At 42.0% G+C, this 24,872-nt stretch overlaps 1 protein-coding gene across 25 annotated transcripts in view; it reads right to left on the bottom strand.

Annotated features, from left to right (window-relative positions):
* LOC121579330 (neural cell adhesion molecule 1) overlaps window positions 1-20,838 on the bottom strand; it is a 320,914-nt gene extending 300,076 nt beyond the window's left edge. For 11 of the 25 annotated variants that reach the window (XM_041893824.2, XM_041893831.2, XM_041893828.2 and 8 more), the window contains exon 1: window positions 20,552-20,836. In XM_041893824.2, the coding sequence (XP_041749758.1) occupies window positions 20,552-20,603 (52 nt within the window). In that variant the 5' untranslated portion in view covers window positions 20,604-20,836. Of the gene's footprint in view, window positions 1-20,551 lie in introns of all 25 variants that reach the window. The other 14 variants (XM_041893827.2, XM_041893821.2, XM_041893826.2 and 11 more) reach the window with 6 other exon arrangements.
* Window positions 20,839-24,872: the final 4,034 nt, after the last annotated feature.

The raw sequence follows: 24,872 nt of genomic DNA, 5'->3' as shown, positions 1-24,872 counted from the left end.
AATCTAGTTGATGATCCCTGCTGTAGGTTGACAAATTAGGAGCCTCCACCACCATAAAGAGAAACAATGTGTCCTGCAGCCATTTTAGGGGCTTTCTGAATCCAGATTAAATGGTTTAGCTTTGAACAGCTGTCAATCGTGATTGATTTTCTCCAACTGGACCAAGCCAGACACACTGCAACCCCATTAAAAGGCGATACCAGACAACCATTTCCGCTGAGGTGATCTACAGTATGTTTAAAGTATGAACTACGATTATTTTATTGCCTTTCAAACAGAAGCTATTGCAGACGGGGTTTGAATATATTAGGGCTAAACAATCGAGACACGATTTCTGCTAATTGCTACCTTTTCAAGTCCTGTAACAGAAAACTTACCACGGTACCTTTCACAAAGTATTGCTCTGTTGCTTCCCATCCCCTCTCCACTGTTTACACTACCTCAGGAGAGGTATACTGGATCTGATGTTCAACAGTGTCTAATTAACGTTCAACTGCTGTATCATTCGACAAACACTTATCTTCATGGGAGATCCATTGTGCGTCACTGGCCCCAGTTGGCCAATATTTGGGTAGATGAGGGTATGTATGCATGGATTGAAAACCCTTGACACCATGAAGATGTCAATACGAAGAATTATGAATATGAAGCATCTGACAAATAATTAGAAGCCCACACTGCCGGGCGAGGACTATAATATATCCATATGGATCATGTTATTGAGCCAATCTCGTTAATGTGAAGATTCACTACAACGTCAATGAGGCAAAAAAGCTAATGAGCCATGCCAACAACATCTGAAATCTTTGGGCCTGGGCATATCAACTGAGTAACTGAAGAAGGCCTTCTTGGCTTTGGTAAAAGGGTGACCCCTTAACACCAACCATTGACTTCAGAGTGCAGCCCAACTGGCTGTCTATATTGCAGGGCACTATCAATCATATGTTGCCTGACATCCCCCTTTGTTCCTCCAATGTAAACAGATGTCTTTCCTCAGGGGCTCCGGCCCAGCAATGATCTCCATTGATATTCTCTCTATAACCAGTCTGTCGTAAGTTATGTAGAGGAATGAAGGCTTTGCTTGAGTAAAAAAAGCAATCAGACCAAAGTCCACTACTCTATTCTTGTGCATATGTGCCAAGAGACATCAAACCTTTAAAGGGTTATTTTGGCCAAATTATTATCCAAAATAGGCCTATTTCTCAGCTTCATTTTTTAGCTTCATTTTGTCAAAGCACTGCATCCCTTTTCACAGACAAGGTGGTGCAGACTATTCTTTCTGCTAATCACTGTAATCTGTTAAACTCCTTCGGTGCCGGTAGCTCATGGAGGTATACTCCACTCTCTGAGGGAGTGGCACATCTGCACCTGCCTCCCTGCTCATCTTATCTCCTTCCCAGCCAAGATAATTGTTCGCAGCTAGCGGCTAGATTAATGACCCCAAATATTAAAACGATTTGGCAACGCACAGAGGTCATCACCTTTTAATCTTCCCAGATTTCGGTCAGCCTCTGTCCCTAGTCAGCAGCTAACGAGATGCTAACGTTGGAGCCAGAACTGAAAGCTTGAAGCGCCCTATTGAAAATGAACATGGTTGGCCACAATGATTCAACGTTTTTTGGACAAACACAAATGTAATGTAGAATAGGTAGAGTGAACTGCTTTCTGACAAAGGAGGGCTTGGACATGTATAGGCAGGGAAACAATCAGAGTGGCAGGTACAATCAGAGGTGTGCCTCTAAATTGCAGGTCTGCTGAAGATGTGAATTAATGGTGTTCAATAAAGGAACTGGCCCAGTTGCTAATTCCCTGTGGTGGGGAATTATGAAAAGCAAGAATAACATTGTTCTCTGCTCAGTCCTTTATTCCCATTTCAAGCATGTGGCAAATGTCAGGTCTGCCTCTCTGCCGGTGAGGCCCTTTGGCATGGAAGAAATTGATACTGACATTAAATTAAAAGCTAAACAGGTTCTTGGAGGGCCTTTAGACAACTCGGTTCAGAGTATATTGATAGTGAAGTGATATTAAAGGGGCTAAGAGAAGGGGAGGAATTTAGAGAGTGAATTTGTCACTTAAGAATCATGCTTGGTGCATATTGATGCTTGTGTTCAACAGTAAATTATGGACTATTATGCTATGATGTCCTGAAGGGAATGCAACGCAATGTGCTTTCCAGGAATAAATAAATAAAAAACCACAAAGATAAAAGCTGAAATATTTACTACACAACAAACAAACAATGACAAACTGAACAACTAAAAAGCATCCTAAGAAAAAGCAAAGCTAAAAATATGTGTTCTAAGATCTTTTAAATACAGTATCAGTCAAAAGTTTGGACACACCTTCTCATTCAAGGGTTTTTCTTTATTTTTTACTATTTTCTACATTGTAGAATAATAGTGAAGACATCAAAACTATGAAATAACACATATGGAATCATGTAGTAACCAAAAAAGTGTTAAACAAATCAAAATATATTGTATATTTTAGATTCTTCAAAGTAGCCACCCTTTGCCTTGATGACAGCATTGCACACTCTTGGCATTCTCTCAACCAGCTTCATGAGGAATGCTTTTCCAACAGTCTTGAAGGAGTTCCCACATATGCTGTGCACTTGTTGGCTGCTTTTCCTTCACTCTGCGGTCTAACTCATCCCAAACCATCTCAATTGGGTTGAGGTCGGGTGATTGGGGAGGCCAGGTCATCTGATGCAGCACTCCATCACTCTCCTTGGTCAAATAGCCCTTACACAGCCTGGAGGTGTGTTTTGTCAATGCTGTGATAGCCATGCTGGTTAAGTGTGACTTGAATTGTAAATAAATCACAGACAGTGTCACCAGAAAAGCACCCCAACACTATCACACCTCCTCCTTCATGCTTCACGGTGGGAACTACACATGCAGAGATCATCCGTTCACCTACTCTGCGTCTCACAAAGACACGGCGGTTGGAACCAAAAAGACCCCTGGTGAAATGTCCATTGCTCGTGTTTCTTGGCCCAAGCAAGTCTCTTCTTATTATTGGTGTCCTTTAGTAGTGGTTTCTTTGCAGCAATTCGACCATGAAGGCCTGATTCACGCAGTCCCCTCTGAACAGTTGATGTTGAGATGTGTCTGTTACTTGAACTCTGTGAAGCATTTATTTGGGCTGCAATCTGAGGTGCAGTTAACTCTAATGAACTTATCCTGTGCAGCAGAGGTAACTCTGGTCTTCCATTGCTGTGGTGGTCCTCATGAGAGCCAGTTTCATCATAGTGCTCAATGGTTTTTGTGACTGCACTTGAAGAAACTTTCAAAGTTGTTTAAATTTTCCGGATTGACCGACCTTCATGTCTTAAAGTAATGATGGACTGTCGTTTCTCTTTGCTTATTTGAGCTGTTCTTGCCCTAATATGGACTTGGTCTTTTACGAAATAGGGCTATCTTCTGTATATCCCCCCTACCTTGTCACAACACAACTGATTGGCTCAAACGCATTAAGAAGGAAAGAAATTCCATAAATGAACTTTTAACAAGGCACACCTGTTAATTGAAATGCATTCCAGGTGACCACCTCATGAAGCTGGTTGAGAGAATGCCAAGAGTGTGCAAAGCTGTCATCAAGGCAAAGGATGGCTAATTGAAGAATCTCAAATATAAAATATATTTTGATTTGTTTAACACTTTTTTGGTTACTACATGATTCCATATGTGTTATTTCATAGTTTTGATGTCTTCACTATTATTCTACAATGTAGAAAATAGTAAAAATTAAGAAAAACCCTTTGGGGTTTTATCCGGGGGGGTCCGAGGTACCGGAACACATTGAGAAAAAAAGTGTCAAATACAACGTGGCAGCGCAGCAGACAGAGTAAAACAGCCAAGTAGCCTACCATCTATGGCAGTGAAACGGACAGCACTCTTCAAGTTGCTGATTCATTCAAAGCATTTTAGACGTCACTGCAGTATGCCCACATACTTGAGCATAGCTGCGGGGCTTACACAAGTCCCAATTTCTTATAGCCTAATTTTCTAGACATCAATGTACAACAACATTTTTAGATGACACTGCAGAACACCCGCCATATACATATGCACACATTCTCAGCTGTGGGGCTTACAATTTAGCAGTAGAACAAATATCACAATATCGAAATATAACTTCAAATAAAATAAATCAATGTAGGCTACAGCAGAACACACATATGAGAATATATAGGCATCCTGCCTATGTAATAGTATGAAGCACATATTCAGATTACCTTCACAGTACCAAACAAGTTTGTAAAGGAAAGAAATGTCCTACCTTAGTTTTCAAAACCTCCCACAATGACTCTCCCCATGTCAAGTCCATTTAACTCTTGAGAGTCAATTTCTTGCTCAAAGCCATGAGCGGGCCTGTGGCTGTGACGTTCAGCCTCCTAAGGCTGTTCTGAAGACTCTGGCTGTAGTGTCTATTTTTTCATTTTGAGTGTTAACTATAACCTGGGTGTCCTCTTTAGCCTTGTTTACAAGGCTTGTGCCACCAAATGCGTCTTGGTTCGGGCATGTTCAAAAACCTTTTTTCTGAGGGCTCTTTGTTGTTGTTTTTTTACGTCTGAGGCATAAGATGTTAATTTACTGTACATCTCACCCACTCTTTTACTAGTTTAATCCCTCCAGTTGTTTCTAGACCCAAGCGCCCTACCTTGTTGCATGTTGTACAGCCCAACTTTTAATTCTGTATGACAAGCCAGGGGTTATACGTTTGCTTGTTCTTGAACTGCAAATTGCACATGCTCCGAGCACATTGTCGGTGGATGCACTGCCCCCCTCCCCCAAGCTCCGTGTCTCCCTCTTCCGCTGAGTCTGACTCACTAGTAGGCCTACTAGCTAGTGGAGGTGCCGGTGGTGATGCTGAACTGGTGGGATTAGCAGCGCTGCTAGCTAAGGCATCGCCATCAGGAACAGTTTGCCCCTCACTCCTCTCCTCCAGCACTGAGAGTTCTCTGGCTTGTTCTGGGTTCGATTCACCATCTTTCTCTGGATTTTTGGACTTGAAAAATGTCATCAAATTTGATTGCCTTTTCTTTTCCCTTTTTTATTTGGCTTTTCCACAACTCAAATTCAGTAGGGAGACGACTAGCCTAGACTACGTAAAGTGATTACGTAGGGACCTCTTCACTAGCTGATCACCACTACCAACACCTGTGTCAAGATCAGTTACTTACCCCACCGGCCCTCCCTATAACCTCTATGTAAAAATAAGAGAGCAGGCCTGGAATCAGTGTGGCAGGATAGGATGATTACACCGAAGGATCACCGTGCTTTTACATGACGGTCTTTCTGGGGGGCGTGAGAAATAACGATGAGGCAACTTGATTTAACTCGAACAGTGAATCAATTAATAAATCATGCCACGAGAGGTACCGGATCCGGGCAAATAGGTGCCAGAACAAACAAAGTCAAATCTGAGAGGTGCTGAATTCTGTTCCGGCAGGATCCGGCTCAAATTAAGCACTGGGGAATATGAAAGAATAGGCATCTTAATAGGCCTGAGATTGGTCATATTCCACGATTATATGAATAGATTTGTGGTTATACTGAGAAAAGCCTTAACAACCCATTGAGTGAGGCATATTACAGATGGGCACAAACACAGCAATGGACAACAATCAATTCAGCCACGCGCTCGCTCAACAACCCAGCAGCCCCTCCCTGATGACACTCTCCATTGTGCCCTCACTTTCTCTTACTCCACCCCTTCCCCCCACCTCGCCCCTCTACCTTTGTTTGCCTCTCTCTTCCCTCACTGGGTGCATACAGGGGCGCCAGCAGGGTTTTTCTTTAAGTGATTTTCTTTATTGTTTTTAGTGCATAACCCTAATAAATCACGGGCATCCCTATTCTTGTGAAGCTGAGTGGCTTGACCATAAACAACATAATGAGAAGCCCTACTTCAGGGTCTTTGGATGGGGTCAAATGGGGGAAAGTCATGCTGTTTCAAAGGAATCCTCACATTATATGATTGAATGTAAACTCAGATTGGTTGGGTAGCAACAAAGTTTTTTTCATCTTCCCAAATTGTCTGCAAGTTGTCTGCAAAGACACACCTTGTAAAACAATTGGTCACAAGATCTTAGAATGTAAAAAATATGACTCTTCCCAGACTTTGGTTGAAATGTAGTGTGGCTCACGGACAATTCTTTGGGACAGGAGGGACATTACAAATCTCTCTCAGGAAATCTAACACACCTGCTACCCCGAACACAACACCACCATTCGTCTCAGCCAAACAGAGTTGATTAAGGCGTCCAAATTGGATTTCCGTATGGACAGCAGGAGCGCCTCTGCCACCCAGCACCACCAACACCACTGTAAATCTAATGTTTGGCCTCTGCTAACATGATCTTGGCTTGCACAGTTTTTTTTATCTGTACTGTTTTGTCTTTCACTTCTTTTCTTTGCTGCGAATAAATACAACCAAAAAAAAACATAGAACATTGATACAGCGATGCATAGATTGAACATCACAGCAATGCCACACTGCCAGCAAATGTGTCTAATTGTAGGTAATGCATACATTCAGTATCCTTGCCGAGCCTTCCGATAATGTTCCACGCGACTGCAAAATAAATAAAAGGGTGGATCTGGCGGCATTATCTCTTCCATCTTAAATTAATTGAGCTGTTTTCACATTTTGGCTTGGATATATCCAGGCGAAAGAGATATTACCAGGCGATCCAAATCGTTGCCTGTAGACACAAACTCAATATGCATTTCATTAAGCTTTAACAGACCATATTTCTGTCATCAAATGGAAGACCCCATTATTATTTCTCTGTTCTAGTTGCCTCAATGATTACTTTTGGGTTCGCTGTTTGTCTCTTCTTCAACTTCTCGGCTCATCTTGTGCTCTGAAAGAGAACTTAGCAAGACTCCCCAAAAAACATGCCAGTTGAATACAGAGGAGCCTTGGGTGACATTTAATGTAGCCTACCATAGGTGCAGAAATTAATTGGCTTTTAAGAACACGCAGACCCAGTCTGGATAGCAGAATGTCCTAAAACAAAAAGTCTAAAACTAAATTGGAAAACTATTGGGAAACGTAAACTCTTGTTGATAGTAGTAAGCGGTACCAATGCAGCTAGTCTGGAACCAACAGAACCCTGAACAGCTTCTACCCCCAAGCCATAAGACTGCTAAATAGTTAGTTAAATAGTTACTAACTTTTTGACTCATCACATACGCTGCTGCTACTGTTTATTATCTATCCTGTTGCCTAGTCACTTTATTCCTAGTTATATTTACACTACCGTTCAAAAGTTTGGGGTCACTTAGAAATGTCCTTGTTTTCGAAAGAAAACCTTTTTTTTTGTCCATTAAAATAACATTAAATTGATCAGAAATACAGTGTAGACATTGTTAATGTTGTAAATGGCTATTGTAGCTGGAAACGGCTGATTTTTAATGGAATATCTACATAGGCGTACAGAGGCCCATTATCAGCAACCATCAGTCCTGTGTTCCAATGGCACGTTGTGTTTGCTAATCCAAGTTTATCATTTAAAAGGCTAATTGATCATTTGAGAACCTTTTTGCAATTATGTTAGCACAGCTGAAAACTGTTGTGCTGATTAAAGAAGCAATACAACTTGACTTTGGCCTCGAGTTTTAGGTTACTGTCCTGCTACAGATACTTTTGAAAAACAAGATGATTAATTCTGAATTCTGAAAAGTATCCTTGTGGAAAAAAATATTTGACGCCTTTGTTTTCTCAATGACATTCAAATCAGCATCAAAGTTTAAGTTTGTTGCCTGAGCAGTTTGACCACAAGTCAAAGACCACTATGATGACACACCAAATGCGTTTGATGGATCGTGGGAAAAGAGCAGCAATAAGCTTTTGTAGGCTACAGTCCAAGCTATGTCTTCCAAGGGTGTGACCGACTGCTGTCAGCATCCAAAGATTATCCAACTTGAATAAATGCTTGGAGGTAAGGACCACAGAAGTGGTGTAGCCTATGGGTGATACGGATATCACTTAAAATCTAATTGTATTGGTCACATGCTTTGTAAACAACAGGTGTAGACTAACAGTAAACTGCTTACTTACGGGCCCTTCCGTAAGAGAGAAAAATATAAAAATAATAACACAAGGAATAAATACACAATGAGTAACGATAACTTGGCTATATACACGGGGTACCAGTATAGAGTCGATGTGCAGGAGTACAGGGTAATTGAGGTATATACAGTGGGGAGAACAAGTATTTGATACACTGCCGATTTTGCAGGTTTTCCTACTTACAAAGCATGTAGGGGTTTGTAATTTTTATCATAGGTACACTTCAAAAATCCAGAATCTCACATTGTATGATTTTTAAATAATTAATTTGCATTTTATTGCATGACATAAGTATTTGATACATCAGAAAAGCAGAACTTAATATTTGGTACAGAAACCTTTGTTTGCAATTACAGAGATCATACGTTTCCTGTAGGTCTTCACCAGGTTTGCACACACTGCAGTAGGGATTTTGGCCCACTCCTCCATACAGACCTTCTCCAGATCCTTCAGGTTTCGGGGCTGTCTCTGGGCAATACGGACTTTCAGCTCCCTCCAAAGATTTTCTATTGGGTTCAGGTCTGGAGACTGGCTAGGCCACTCCAGGACCTTGAGATGCTTCTTACGGAGCCACTCCTTAGTTGCCCTGGCTGTGTGTTTCGGGTTGTTGTCATGCTGGAAGACCCAGCCAAGACCCATCTTCAATGCTCTTACTGAGGGAAGGAGGTTGTTGGCCAAGATCTCGCGATACATGGCCCCATCCATCCTCCCCTCAATACGGTGCAGTCGTCCTGTCCCCTTTGCAGAAAAGCATCCCCAAAGAATGATGTTTCCACCTCCATGCTTCACGGTTGGGATGGTGTTCTTGGGGTTGTACTCATCCTTCTTCTTCCTCCAAACACGGCGAGTGGAGTTTAGACCAAAAAGCTCTATTTTTGTCTCATCAGACCACATGACCTTCTCCCATTCCTCCTCTAGATCATCCAGATGGTCATTGGCAAACTTCAGACAGGCCTGGACATGCGCTGGCTTGAGCAGGGGGACCTTGCGTGCGCTGCAGGATTTTAATCCATGACGGCGTAGTGTGTTACTAATGCTTTTCTTTGAGACTGTGGTCCCAGCTCTCTTCAGGTCATTGACCAGGTCCTGCCATGTAGTTCTGGGCTGATCCCTCACCTTCCTCATGATCATTGATGCCCCACGAGGTGAGATCTTGCATGGAGCCGAGGGTGATTGACCGTCATCTTGAACTTCTTCCATTTCTAATAATTGCGCCAACAGTTGTTGCCTTCTCACCAAGCTGCTTGCCTATTGTCCTGTAGCCCATCCCAGCCTTGTGCAGGTCTACAATTGTATCCCTGATGTCCTTACACAGCTCTCTGGTCTTGGCCATTGTGGAGAGGTTGGAGTCTGTTTGATTGAGCGTGTGGACAGGTGTCTTTTATACAGGTAACGAGTTCAAACAGGTGCAGTTAATACAGGTAATGAGTGGAGAACAGGAGGACTTCTTAAAGAAAAACGAACAGGTCTGTGAGAGCCGGAATTCTTACTGGTTGGTAGGTGATCAAATACTTATGTCATGCAATAAAATGCAAATTAATTACTTAAAAATCATACAATGTGATTTTCTGGATTTTTGTTTTAGATTCCGTCTCTCACAGTTGAAGTTTGAAGTGTGCCTATGATAAAAATTACAGACCTCTACATGCTTTGTAAGTAGGAAACCTGCAAAATCGGCAGTGTGTCAAATACTTGTTCTCCCCACTGTATGTACATATAGGTAGGGGTAAAGTGACTAGGCAACAGGACAGATAAACAGTAGCAGCAGCATATGTGATGAGCCAGGGGTTCCCAAACTTTTTGGGCCCACGACCCCCTTTTGATATTTGAAAATGTTCACGTCCCCAACCATGTGAAAAAAAGTATGTAATTAACAACCAATGTTAACTTTTTTTTTTGAGGCTATGGCAGTCAATTGAAAAACACTGTCTTCTCAACTCACCATCACATACTTTTAATGTGAGGCTATGACTGTCAATTGCAAATTAGTCTGACATAATGTATCTTATCTCACCACCACTAATGAGATGGGTGTGCTTGATGCATGTCGCGTCGGAGCTTCTCAAAGACAGGGGGCGTGGTCGACAGTGCGCACCTCATCTCTACTGTCACATCCAACCTGGATCGATATTTGGTTTTAATGCAGACGAGAGCACTGAATCCAGGTTCACACAGATATGAGCTGGCCATGAGTTTTATGGTAATTTCAAGACAACTGGGAACTAAGAAAAATACGAGGTCAAATCATAACGTCAGTGATCTTCAGGTCGGAAAATCGGAGCTCTAGAAAGAGACCCGATTTCCTGAGTTGGAATTCCGAGTTGGATAACCATTCAAAACTATTTTTACCAGTCTGAGCTTGTTTTTTTCTGAGTTCCCAGTTCACTTACCGGCATTACAACTGAGCCAGGATCACAGTCAAACGGATTGGGAAGTGAGTCCCAAAATGCTCTTCCAAGCGTTGGAGGGGAGCAGTCGTCACTCATGTGGTACACTTACTGATGTTGTTTTCTGTTAGAAACATGCACAGCTGAGGGAAGGGGGCATGGTTCGCTTTTGAAAGACTTTCTCTCCAATAAGAAATATGTCCTCTGAATCCACTGATTTGGACACTCATCTGTAGAATGTTTTTGTTTTTCCTCTGCATGCTTGCGTTCAGTTCGTTCAGTTTCCCAAATAGGTCTGTTACATAGGCTAGGAGACACATTTTATTTTTGTTACACAGAAAGTCAACCAAGGCTGTTTTTTTTTTACATCCATTGGTGAATGACAACAGTTCCTCTCTCAATGAGAAAAATATTTTCAACAACCCCTCGATAACCACCAAGCCTCGGTATGAAATAGAACATTGTCATGCTCTAATCCCATATCGCCACATAGTTTGCGAACAGGTGTGCGCGCAGTGGATGTGGTTTGATGTAGTTTACAATTGAAGTTACCTGCTGCAGTATCTCTGAGTTCTGTGCTCAGCTCTTTTGCCGCCAGTTGCTCTCAGTGTATCATACAATGTGTCTATATGACAGAGACACATTCATAACTAGAGTGCAGAGGCCTGCTCGCTGTCCCACCATTTGTGCAAAAGCCCACCATTCGATCCCATGGAATCTGTTTTTTGTCAATATAGCCACGCAGCACACTGAACATCCCCTGTGCCGTTTCATGCTTGGGAATCGTGAGACAGAACATTATGTCGTCATGACATGTATAGCGAACAAAAGTCAATGCATGGGCATCACAACTAACATCCATTTGGAGAGCATAAACTGGGGAGTTTGAGTCGTTCAGTCAGTTTTCCTCTTGATTGGTAGCAATAGCATAAATCTTCAGGATTTTGGAAACACTCCCGTGACCCCATTTTCATATCGTGGGGTCGCAATCTGTAGTTTGGGAACCGCTGCTATAAGCTGTCTCATCGTCGTCAGTGATCAGGCCTACTACCGTTGTGTAATCAGCAAACTTAATGATTGTGTTGGAGTCGTGCGCAGCCACACAGTCGTGGGTGAACAGGGAGTACAGGAGGGGACTGAGGTGCCCCAGTGTTGAGGGACAGCGTGGCGGACATGTTGTTGCCTACCCTCACCATCTGGGGGCGGCCCATCAGGAAGTCCAGGATCCAGTTTCAGTTATTATTGGTATCAACTTCGCACATTGATGTGAACCACACTGCCACTCTCTCATTTAGCTATTTGCGCTTTACGGATTGTGTTTTTTGTGGATGGCTGTTCAAAATGTACACCGAGTATACCAAACATTAGGAACACCTTCTTAATATTGGAGTTTCACCCCCCCTCCCCCCTTTTGCCCTCAGAACAGCCTCAATTCGTCAGGGCATGGACTCTACTAGGTGTCGAAAGCGTTCCACAGGGATGCTGGCCCATGTTGACTCCAATGCTTCCCACAGTTGTGTCAAGTTGGGTGGATGTCTTTGGGTGGTGGACCATTCTTGATACACACAGGAAACTGTTGAGCGTGAAAAACCCAGCAGCGTTGCAGTTCTTAACACAAACCGGTGCGCCTGGCACCTACTACCATACCCTGTTCAAAGGCACTTATTTTGTCTTGCACATTCACCCTCTGAACGGCACACATACACAATCCATGTCTCAATTCTCTCAAGGCTTAAAAATCCTTCTTTAACCTGTCTCCTTCCCTTCATCTACATTGATATTCAGTGTATATGTGTATTGAAGAAGTTTACGCTGCCTATCAATTATTGTTTTTGCAACCAGTGGACAGCCAGTGAAAAATGTGCTCTTGTAACAGCTGGATAGTGCGGATCCCAGCCTATGTAATAAAAGTTTGAGGGAGTTCCTCCCTTCTAAACTCCTCAGTGGTATTGTGCTCTATACTGTCAAAAACTAGTTTAATTTAAGACCACAAGGCTTTTAATACTCTATCTAATTCGTGCTGAAAAAAAGTATATATGCCTAATGGACACATGCTCAAACTCTTTTGATAGACTTAATTAACCAGATATCAACATGTCACCAACAAAAACGTAAACAATAGACCTATAGCAAATCCAGCCTATGGCATTCATTTTACACATGCAAATAGCACTTTTCGGTAGTGCTCCAAGCATGCCATTTCATTAGAGCAGCATTTATTTTTCAACTGAAATGCAATGAGCCCAATCAGAGTAGGCTAATAAGTCCTTCATTTTTGGTTTATGCTCAGGTAAAACAATTTGGCTAATCTATATTTCTATTCTTGAAGATCAAGGAGTATTAATTAAATAAAATGGAATGACTGGAAATCTGACTGACTTGGATTGTTATGTAAAGATATAGCATTATCGTATTATCTGTAGTAGAAAACAATGGGTTAAAAGAAGCCTACATAACCAACCCATAAAGTAAAATGCAACATCCATTTATGGCCACCTATGTAAACTCTAACATTGATTTATCCTGCAATAGATGTTGTTCAATTGGTAATATTCATTTTTGTCTTCTTCTAATGAAGAGGAAAGTAATCTCAAAGTAAGTAATCAGATTACGTTAATGAGTTTGGGTAATCCAAAAGTTACGTTACTGATTACAATTTTGGACAGGTAACTAATAACTAACAGATTACATTTAGAAAGTAACCTACCCAACCCTGTCTATCATGGATCATATAGCAAGCAGTTCTTTTCTGATTACCTAAGACTAGTCCTGCATCAACATTGAGACACCTACATTGCCTGTGCCTAGGGTGTGGAGACAGTAGCACCAATTTACTAAGGTAAACAATTCCAGAGACTAGCACACATATTAGCCATATTCTTCTCTCCCAGAGGAGGCCATGTTTTCTTTGCTTCACACAAAAGATGCTGCAGCAACATCTATAGCACCTGCAAAACCAACCTAGCCAATCAGCAGGCGTGCATCTAACCCACAGGATGAGCTAAGAGCCATTGCTAGGTATTACATCAGAGTGAATAGTCACTCCCTGGGCTTGGGGGACAATACAACACATGCCCCAGTCCTTTATGTCTGTCCCTCCCCAACAGCCATACCAAGATAGAATGTGTGTGTCTGTCTGTCTGTCTGTCTGTGTGGACATGGTTAACTATACTTGTGGGGACCAGAAGTCCCCACAAGAATAGCAAAAACAATTTTTTTGACCAACTGGGATTATTTTGCCGGTCCCCACAAGGAAAAATGCTATTTCTAGGGGGTTGAGTTTTATGGTTATAATTAGTGTTAAGGTTAGAATTATGGTTTAAAGGTTAGGGTTAGGTTTTGGGGATAGGGGTTAAGGTTAGGGTAAGGGTTAAATTTAAGTTTAGGTTTAGGGGTTAGGGAAAATAGGATTTTGAATGGGAATCAACTGTGTCCCCACAAGGTTAGTAAAACAAGACCATGTTTGTGTATGGGTGTGTGTGTATATGTCTAGGGGATGTGGTTAGCAGGTTGTAGTAGGTGTGTGTGTGTGTGTGTGTGTGTGTGTGTGTGTGTGTGTGTGTGTGTGTGTGTGTGTGTGTGTGTGTGTGTGTGTGTGTGTGTGTGGGAGGGGAGGGGAGGGGGGTGCCATACAGCGTCACCTCTCGACTTTCGAAGGCCTTTCCACTTCAATGAAGAAACAAATCCTTTCAGAGACCAGGGTGGGCGAGGGGAGAGGGAGGTTGCTTTTCAGTAAACCAAAACCCCTTTCTCTTCTCCCTCCAATACTCTATAGAATGCCTTCAGAGCTTACACAATGCAAATCAGTCTGGGTCCCTATTCATGGATTGATTAATATGCAAAGACGGCCCATCCTTATCAAACAGTCAGCAATAAAAAAAAATACAACACAAGCTGCCAGTGGAGTCATTTTGAATGTTTCATCCATTTGGTCTTTCAACTGCAATGGGTTCATTCAAGAATTGAAATATGAAACCATTTGGTTTCGATAATAACGTCCCAGTTTTTGTCAATTATTCCACGTTAACTCACTGATCTTAATACGAGACAGTAAAACCATGGCATTGAGAATCTTTGGCACATAATACAGGTTATTCAGCCCCCAATATCTGTCCCACTATCCAATGCACCATGCAGACCTACAACTGCACTAAAGCCACATAAATACTATAGACTTGAACACATAGTGAAGAGTCTTCAGGATAACATCTGCAATGTCTTCATCAGGCTTCAGCAAATGGAAGTGGCGCTGCAACAAATGACTCACCGATGAGATTCCGTTTTGTGGTTAAATCATATCACCTTTTAGCCTGCCCATTGAGCAAATAATTTAAGCCTTTTCAATTTCAGTCTATTATTGCACTTGCTGAGGTCTTACTCAATAATGAAATATACTTTTGACTGGATTGGTTCAAAGGGGCTCTCTAAAGTTTATGCTCCATGAAGAACAGTCGTCCTTAGGATGAAATAAATTCTTCCAAATGAGGCTTATCAATGAACCACAGAAATTCACATTGAATTGCCACCCATCTCCACATTGTCTTTTGAACAGTCCTAGACACACTGGGGTTCTCTAACGTCTTGGCGAACAAAATCAGCACTGACCGCAGAATCTGCTGCGATATAGCTTGGCTGACGTGACTCACAGCAAGGGAGAGCTGTGACACAATGGTTTGGACAGGAGGCCGTTGTAAATGCAGTATTCGTGCAGAAATGTGCTTCTGAATGAGCTGAGCTTGGATTGGTTCTCTCAAATGTTTTTTCTTTCATGGGGAGTTGAGACCTCACGTTGTTTGGAAGGAGGCGGCACTCAGGGTCTGTGTGTGGATTTCCATGTGGGTGTTTAAGTGAGAAAGACAGAGGAGAACCAATCAGTAAAAAAGCACATCCCCTTCATTAATCGACATATCGTGCAGACAACATACAAATAGCCTTTCCAATTGAAGTCAGGAGGACTGCAGGTGAGCTGCCAGATGGAATGATAAACTTTAAAAGAGGTTGGGGTTAACTCTTTGTTGGGCCCAAACTGAGAGACCAATGGCAGATTTGCATTACATACAGGAGGAATGACCTGTACTTCATACACACAGACATAGCCAATCATTACAAACAAGAGTAGAGCTACATTGAAGACTATCAATGTTATGCCAAATTTAAAGTACAATTTACCTCCAATTTGGGTGCACAGTTAGGTTATGCCATAAAGTGGAGGTGCTAACGATAGCAATCCAAATCAAGAACTGTAATATTTACAATGCTGTACATTACTATTATTATGTACATTACAGAGTAGTCTAAAACTTTGTGTGTATATCCCTTTAAACGCTATGCCTCTCACCCAATGGGAACTGGACAGGGTTTGAAGCTGGATGTTTTATTCATATCCCATTCCAAGCAACAGACCGAAAGCCATATAATTTTCCCTTGTTAAGCTGCTTTTTACAGTTTCCCCCTCTCAAAAAAAGGGAATCGTATTTTCATAGTGGCTTTGAACTTGCCACAGAAGTTGAAGTCCCAGATGTTAACCATCTTGGAATTGTTTATTTTCTCCCCAACTGTTGACTAATCTTAAACTTCACCCTCTTCTTGAGGTAAACTCTACGTCGAACACATAAACAACACGCTTTTTGCAAAGTTTTTTTTTTTCTCCCTGAAGCGTGTTCTCTCCTGGATTTACTTTACTTTACTTTTTTGACATTGATGGGGACCTGAACATGACAAAAAGCACCAGAGCCAGGGGTGTCCGAGAGAATGTAACCAATGTGATGGGAATGTGTGGCGGGAGCCATCGTTTGGCAGGCAGTCACATATGCACTTAATGGTAAGGGTCATAACATGTCAATACCAGACACCAGACAACAACACCAGACAACAGCACAGGCACAGTTTTTGCACCACTACCCTCTGTCACAAATCACACCGCCCCAATGCAATATTCAAACCGTGACAGGAGCCAACTATAAAACCTCCTTAAAACAGCTTCCGAGAGACAAACGTGATGGAAGAAAAAGAGGAGGGAAGAAAGAATGGCAGTGATTTTCAAATGTGCTTCTCACTTGACTGAGTCAGAGAATGGAATGTAACCAGCAACAGCTCCCCGTCTGTCTAGTTGGATCCCCTATGTGCTCTCTGGCTTCAGACTGATGGCAACAGATGTGATGATGCACCTCCATTCCACAGAACTAGTTACTGTTAATAGTCCCCCAACCAGCCTTTGTCTTGTGCCTTTTTGTCAAGGCAGTCGTAAAATATAAGCCACTTTTCATATTCAATTAGTTTCTTTCTCAAACAATATATAGAATTTCATCCAGCAAAGAATCTAACGGTGATTTGGGCATTTTCTTGGATGTTGGCCATGGTTCCTTGTTAGTCACTGGCATCGGAATTTAATTATCAGCGAACTGGAACTGGAAATGAATACATTTAATTACATTGTTCCTGCACTATTTTTCTAATCTGCTTTCTAACAGCATTTTACTGTCATTACTCGCTTAGGCCTAACACCTCACAGGCCAATCAAATGATGTGATCAATTTCTTATTTTAACTCCCTTTCAATGGGGTAGGACTTAGTTATTCACAATTGTTCAATTATCTATCTAGTCTATTGCACTTTCCCTCCTCAAAATGAACTGAATCTGTGTATTTCTAGTGAACACTGGAGTAGGCTACTGATTTTGAGGAGCTCTTAATATTCCCCCTACTGTTGCTTAGTTCTCATGACCATTTTCTTCCTCACATTTTCACTGGAGCTACCCTTCTCCTAAACCTCCCTGACATCAATGTCACCTCCCTAGTTCAACCAAAGGCAAAAGGTGTGTTTTGTGTTTGTCAATAAAAAAAACATACTCATTCTCATCTTTATGCAAAAACAGACACTTGCCTATTCTTAACCATTTGTTTTATTGCATGTGTTTGTGGTGTGTATCTGCATGTTCATGTGTGTCAGAGAGAGCGAGGAGGGGGGTCCTCCCGCCTGAGGACAGCACACTCTGATTGGATAGAATTGTTTACCATGGAATTCACAATGACTACTGAGCCATTTCTTTAGATCTTTACATAAATAATAGTCAGTGGCGTGTATTCATGGGTGCCAAGGGAAGCCAGGCTTCCCCAAAAAATCTACCAATACAAAATTGTTAAAACATAAAATAATGTATCTTTCGTCTCTCTGTATTTCATAATTTTCCTTCAATTCGCAAGAGGCTGAATATATCTCACAGGAGAAAGCATCCGAGTGAGCGAAACAGCGCCCCTCTGTGTCTCTTGATGCTGTCTGGTCCAAACGAGTATGACATTGTTGCCACCCGTAGCATTGAAGGCAAGGGAAGCCAGCGAGCATCTGGCCTCCCTTAACAAAAACAGTATAAAAAAATTAGCCAATCAGCGTTGAGCTAAACTGAGCAAGCTCAACTGTGAACGGTCCTGGCACACCAAAAAAAAGTGTCAAGGGAAGCGAGCTTGGATTTGGCGTCACTCCTAACAAATCCCTCAGAACATACGTAATTGACAGAAAAACTTGAATTGTTGAATCTTGTTGTGTTGTTGTCCATCGGACAGAAAAACTTGAATTGTTGCATCTTGTTGTGTTGTTGTCCTACGGTGGCTAGCTAGCCAGCTAGCTAAAATTGGCCCTTTCCTAAATTAGCCATGGATGGAGATAGGGATATGGACTTGTGGTTTTACTTAATTCTCTGTACTGGCCAATGATTATAACGGCAATTCTGATCCAACCATTAATTCATACATTGTTGTGCCCCTGGCCTGAGAGGATGGAAGTTCAATATGTAGCTAGATGTAGAAGGCTAATGTTAAATAGCTAACGTTGCCCATGAGTGGAAGTTAGGCTAGCGAGCAAGCATTTTAGCCAGGTAGCCTAGGACAACAAAAAATGTGTGTACTGTATGACTGAGTGATAGACCGTTTCGTCAACATGAAAGAGAGGAGGATGGCATTGGCGTTTCTCTACAAGTAGGGTGAGTCAAAAAAAAAATCCTACTTGCACGCGCATGCACACACACACACAGAAATCAGAACCATGGACAGCCACATCATATTTAGCTTATGTTGATTGGACTAAATTGTTTTGGGTATCTTTTAGTTGTCACTGTATTAGAGTAAGCAGAGGTGATTTGAGGATGTTGAAATGTTGAAGTTGAGATGGTGCTGGAATAGTGGAGGCAGATCCTGTTTTCTTTGCGACCTGCAGTAACTCTCTGTGGTTCTAAATCAATAGTTGTTTAGTGGTCCGAAAATGTCAGAAACATTAACTTGCTTGACCATGCTGTAGGTCATGTAACTGTCTGTTACTGTACATGCAATATGCTTTGTGGACTTCACTGGACAGAGGTTGCTATCCGGTTTTGTGATAAAACAAAGGTGTAGTTGAATTTATTCTGCCACTGTGTCTTCTTATTTACATTTTAGTCATTTAGCAGACGCTCTTATCCAGATTATTACAAAAAAAAATGTATACCCCCTGTGGGAAACAAACCCACAACCCTGGCGTTGCAAACGCCATGCTCTACCAACTGAGCTACATCCCTGCCAGCCATTCCCTCCCATACCCTGGACAACGCTGGGCCAATTGTGCACCGCCCCATGGGTCTCCCGGTCGAGGCCGGCTACGACAGAGCCTGGATTCGAACCAGGATCTCTAGTGGCACAGCTAGCACTGCGATGCAGTGCCTTAGACCACTGCGCCACTCGGGAGCTAATGTCTCAGCCTTTAAGCCTATATATCACGATCGCAACGCATATGAATTTAACAGGTTATAGAGCAAACACCGCAATTACCACAGCACATTGGTTGTAATATGGCTTTTGGAGGGGGGGTGGGGTTGGCTTCCCCAGGGATTTTACCCACACTGCTACTGATAATAGTAGCAAATATTCTCCATAGACAGTGTCATATAACCCTGACTGGAAGGGCTTGCTAGGTCCATCAAATGTATGTATTACTGTAAAATGTATTGATGTAGCTAGCTACGCTACTATGTGACTCACATTACAAGCACGCACCGTCTGTCTGCACCGAGCTCCACTCGTCAAATACAATGTAGCCTATCATATTGAAGGCTGCAACTCTGGAAAGGACAATTAGCCTTGAGATATTTTCAATCACATCACACGTACGCATAAATGTATAAAAAACTCCCATAAACACTTTTCATTGAAAACAAAATAAAACATTAGGCTTCCACGTTTAACCTAGACTACTATAATCCACTAAGAAATGTCGTAGCTAGCGCGTTCTAAAAAATATATATTTACATGTGCATAGGGTTGAAGATCGAAACAAAGCATCCCCATTACCAACCAACGTTGAGAACACAATATGTGCGAGACCTCAACATCTATATTTAAAGCATAAAAAGCTACCAAACTCATTTTATTAGACTACTGTAAATGGTTATTGGTTTCTCATAAATTAAATATGACGGGCATCAATTCAAACACATTCTAAATTAAACTCTTGGGGGATTTTGGTGACACAAAGGTGCACCAATGCAATGTTTGTTTCCCCACGACCAAATGCATCCATCTCCCCCTTGGAGCTTTACGCACTCCTCAGCAACAACAAAGCTCAAGGTTAGGAAAAACAGGTTGTCCAACTGCTCCTATCAAAACATGTCTATTCCAGAGAGCCCAAACCACGAGGCAATGCAGCTAGCTACTCAATTAAAGGACAAGTGATATTATATTATTACGCAGATAGTTAACAGTAGCCTATTAGTGATTTAGTCTATACGATGAAATAAGGCTAAAAAATATCGTTAATATACGTTCATGTTACCACAGCCATTATTGAGAGAACATACATAGCCTACTATCCTGTTTCTCTTATATATGAGAAAATCATGTTTTCATAGACTCTGTGTCTTTCCTATATTCCAAGGCAACAGCTCCAATATGATTTACCTAACTGTCCATTGAGACGCAGTTAGCACGAATGGGATACGGATGCTGCTATACAGTGAACAAAAGACAGAACTTTCAGAATTTATAGAAAAATGTCATTGTTGAATGAATAAGGTGGCCATCTCCAATAAATTATTTTTAATAAAAACATAATCTTACCTGCATAGCCAAAGAAGAGCAATGCCCAGATGAGATCCATTGTTTGAAGCATTGCAATATCACAAAATTATTCTCCTTGAAGAATAGATGGACAGACTTGGCTGGACGATTTCTGTGTTCTGAAGAAATATTTGTTTTCCAACTATTGTATTTTGATAGCAATATTATAATTGGTCCTTGCCGCTACCCGGGTACGCACGCGAGCAGCTCGTAGAATGAGTGACAAGAAGCAGCCGTAGCACACACTCACACAACACGAATTAATCCGCCTGGGCAAAGCGTTTGCGCTCACACACTCGAGGGGGGCAATGGGATGCAGGCACAAACTAGTGCACTCAGCTAGTCGCTCTCCACTGCTGCTGCACAGAGACAGCAGATGGTGTGTTAGGAAAATCTTGTCATGGAGTTTATGAGTAGTTCGGATTAGGAATCTCACGAAACCTCTATTGAGCCTTACAAATCAGAAGTGCATTTTGAGAAGATCTTTAACCAAAAATATTTTGCCCGGTTATTTTCAACCATGGAAAAAAATAGAAGGCTACATCGGCACCTGCTGAGGAGATGTGCAATGTGCAGTTTTGCGCAATTGTGCATTGTCTACACCTACTATGTATCACCATGTGACTCGCCAAATTACCAGTTCACCTTTCTTATGATAAAAAATAATTGATTTATTCCTAGGGCAGCTTTCCGTGTTGGTTCCCACGTTTTGTATTTAGCACCTAATTTAACCACACTGTGGTACCTGCTTAGTCCATAAATGGCATGAATCTTAAACCAGTCCGTATTTTGTTTTTTTAAAGCTCAGTCACCATCTGGTCATGACAACGACACTCGGCGACCTAATTACTAGCCTAAAAAGCTTCCCGGGAAAATAGGGCATCCTCTGCACTGAGTTACCAAAGTCCCCTCTAACTAAACTGCATATTTTTTAAGGTTTCCAATTCCCGTCACTAGTAACGGACAACACAGACTCATCCCTCAAGTGGTAAGACTTCCTTTATGCCAAGTGCAAACCACATTTAATTGAATGTTTCAGGGTGACTAGAGCAGACAAATCATTAGCAGGTGCAACATGAGGTTATCCATAGAAAACCGAGAGTTGCATTTACATTTTTTACATTTTAGTCATTTAGCAGACGCTCTTATCCAGAGCGACTTACAGTTAGTGAATACATATATATATATTTTTTTTATACTGCCCCCCCGTGGGAATCGAACCCACAACCCTGGCGTTGCAAACGCCATGCTCTATCAACTGAGCTACATCCCTGCCGGCCGTTCCCTCCCCTACCCTGGACGACGCTGGGCCAATTGTGCGCCGCCCATGAGTCTCCCGGTCGCGGCCGGCTGCGACAGAGCCTGGATTCGAACCAGGATCTCTAGTAGCACAGTTAGCACTGCGATGCATTTCTATGGCCATTTGATTAATAGGCTACTTAGCATTTTACACCATATATATTTAACACCATTTCATGCCTTCAACAGCTATCTGTCATGAGCTGACATTCTCATATTCCATATTCACACAAGTGATATCAATTTGATCAATGGAACTTGCTCCTATGGTTAATATCTGATTGAAAAAGGGGAATATGCCTACTTATGCATGAACATGTAGACCACAGTACACTGTCCAAAACATATACAATCAACAATCAGATAGCCATCTTACAGTAAGACAATCTGAGATTCTATCTACCAGCTGTAATTCAATTCCCATTTGCAAGAGACAATCCTGAAATAGCTGACCTTAGATGTGTATTCATGGAGCCCACCACCTGTCCAGTTAATGCAGATCTGTCACACATTTGTACTACTTTATTAAGTGAATCCCAAATGGGATGAACGAAGCTGATTAAACTCCTGCCATACTACCACGTCCATACTAAGCTAAGCTTTATAATCATTGAAAGATTATCAACTAAACTAAGGTACACCAATGAGGAAATTCGGAACTGTTAGACAATACTCATATTTCTATGTGGGTTCTAAGGTTCGAAGGCCAGGTGGCTTCATGCTGCCGCTGATGCATCAGAACTTTTCTTGCGGGTGTTGCCCAAGAAGATAGGAACTAATGCCCCCACTGGTTACCTTGTGGAAGTGCATCAAATTTGGTCCAACTTCACAATGTGTCCATAATACCAATGTATTTACATGGTAGTTACACAGGCAAGTACAGTGTAATTACAATGTCGGTAGCCATATAAACATCGTTATTCTTTGCAGATTTTCATGACATTTATTGTAAAGTGGAACCCTCTGTTTATTTGGAGGGGGGTGGGGGAATGCAAATCTAAAAGAGAAATCTTAGCAGACCACACCAGCTCTTAATCATTCTGCATTAAAAACACATATCCTATCAAAACAAAATGTTTGATTAATTTTCTATTTTCTGTTTATAATATTTGTTAAATTGAGTCACTGTATAATATATTCAAATAAACTGATCAAGGACATGCGATGCGTCTCTTGATATCTATTTACATCCTAATATAGGCCTACTGTAGGCTACATTCAATACCCTGAACTTTTATATAGAGATGCAGCCAATTTCCCTCAGTTTAGTGGAATATAAACAACAGTGAAAGGTAATGTTCTTGCAGAACGTTGTGTTGTTCTGACATTTCATCTTCACAAGTGAAGCATGTAGTAGTTGAAGAGACAAATTGGTATTTCGTTACCAGCCATACCAGCCTCCCTCAACCATTTGTAATAACAGTTTCTTACTTCCCAGAATATTTGAGCAGAATTCTCAGTTATAGGCAACAGAGCATTTCCAGAGGTGTCTAGCATGGTGGGACATTCCAAGTGCAAATGGGGAAGCCCTAGTCGCTATTTTGGCAAAAGCATGGATCAGGGCACACAAATAGCCTGTGCTGTTCCAAGCAAAATTCGAATCAAAACACAGCCCAATGGACATCTGTAAAATACATAGTGAAACTTAAAAACAGTGAGAGGAACAAAAATAAACAGGATATTTTTACTGACATGCTACCCATGAAAAAGGCTTTTGTTTGCAATGTCTGTTAAGCCAGCCGCATGAAATTCACAAGAAGTCGCCGCAACATGAGAGTATCTAAACTAAATGATGCATACCTTCATACAAATATTTCCTGATCATTCCTCTTTCAGCCTCTCCACATCCTCCCCTCCACATTGTCTTCGATAATAATAATAATATGCCATTTAGCAGACGCTTTTATCCAAAGCGACTTACAGTCATGCGTGCATAATTATTTTTTTTTGTGTATGGGGGGTCCCGGGGATCGAACCCACTACCTTAGCATTACAAGCGCCGTGCTCTACCAGCTGAGCTACAGAGGATTGGTTGTTTGATGAGGGTGTGAAGGATTAGAGCAAGAGGTACTCAATCGACACCCCAGATAACTTTGCTTCTGAATGGCACTAACACACCAAAATGGAACAATTTTAATTCAATTTAACACTTGTTTTTGAAACTATACCACATGAAGAGAAGGAATGCTAATAGAAGTACAATTTCAAAAAGTTCCAGTGGCCACTCTCTCGTAAAGGGAAGGGAACGGTTTTTTTCTATCTCTTGAAGTTCTACTAGGCTAGCCTTCAAGAAAAACCACATGGATTTCACAAAAACCTGTGAAGTCACATGTGATGTTAATGTGATAAGATGTGACATGTAAAGCAACATGTGATAACGTAAAACTACACGTGTGTGACGAGTACTGAGGATACGAAGAGGCAGGACGCAGATGAAGGAATCAACAATGTAAAGGTTTACTTAACACTGACCAAGAGAACAACAAAGAGCGAGTACACGACAAGACACTAACAATCACACACAACACTGAACAGTCCAGGCTATATAGGGGTGGTGATGAGATGATGAGATACAGGTGCGCTGGAGGTGATTAGGGTGCGTTGGGTTTCCATTCCGGTGTTGCCGAGGTGGTGTGCTCAGACCGGTGGCTCAGTAGACGGGCGAATCAGAGCACCGGAGGGGAGCAACGGGAGGAGATGTGACAGTACCCCGCGACACGCGGCTCACGCCGCAGGATGTCGCCAGCCAGGAGGACAACCCCGAGGATGAGGAGCGGGGGCCGGTCAGGGCGGCGACGGTTGAAATCCCGACAGGTGTGACCAAGGTCGCTGAGGAACTGGAAGAGGAACTAGTTGGCCTGCCGGGTGTTCCGAGGTGTCTTCATTTGGGCACAAACGGAACAGGAGTTGATATAGCGGGAGACATCAGTAGCCAAGGTGGGCCAGCAGTATTTTTGTGGGAGAGAATGTAGTGCCCTGCCATAAGTGTGGTGTGCGCTCAGATCAGCAGGCGGTCACGGAC

Source organism: Coregonus clupeaformis, chromosome 13 (assembly GCF_020615455.1).
Source record: "Coregonus clupeaformis isolate EN_2021a chromosome 13, ASM2061545v1, whole genome shotgun sequence".
Classification (NCBI taxonomy): domain Eukaryota; kingdom Metazoa; phylum Chordata; class Actinopteri; order Salmoniformes; family Salmonidae; genus Coregonus; species Coregonus clupeaformis.
The sequence above is the reverse complement of the archived record's forward strand: the minus strand, read 5'-3'. Positions and strand labels throughout refer to the sequence as shown.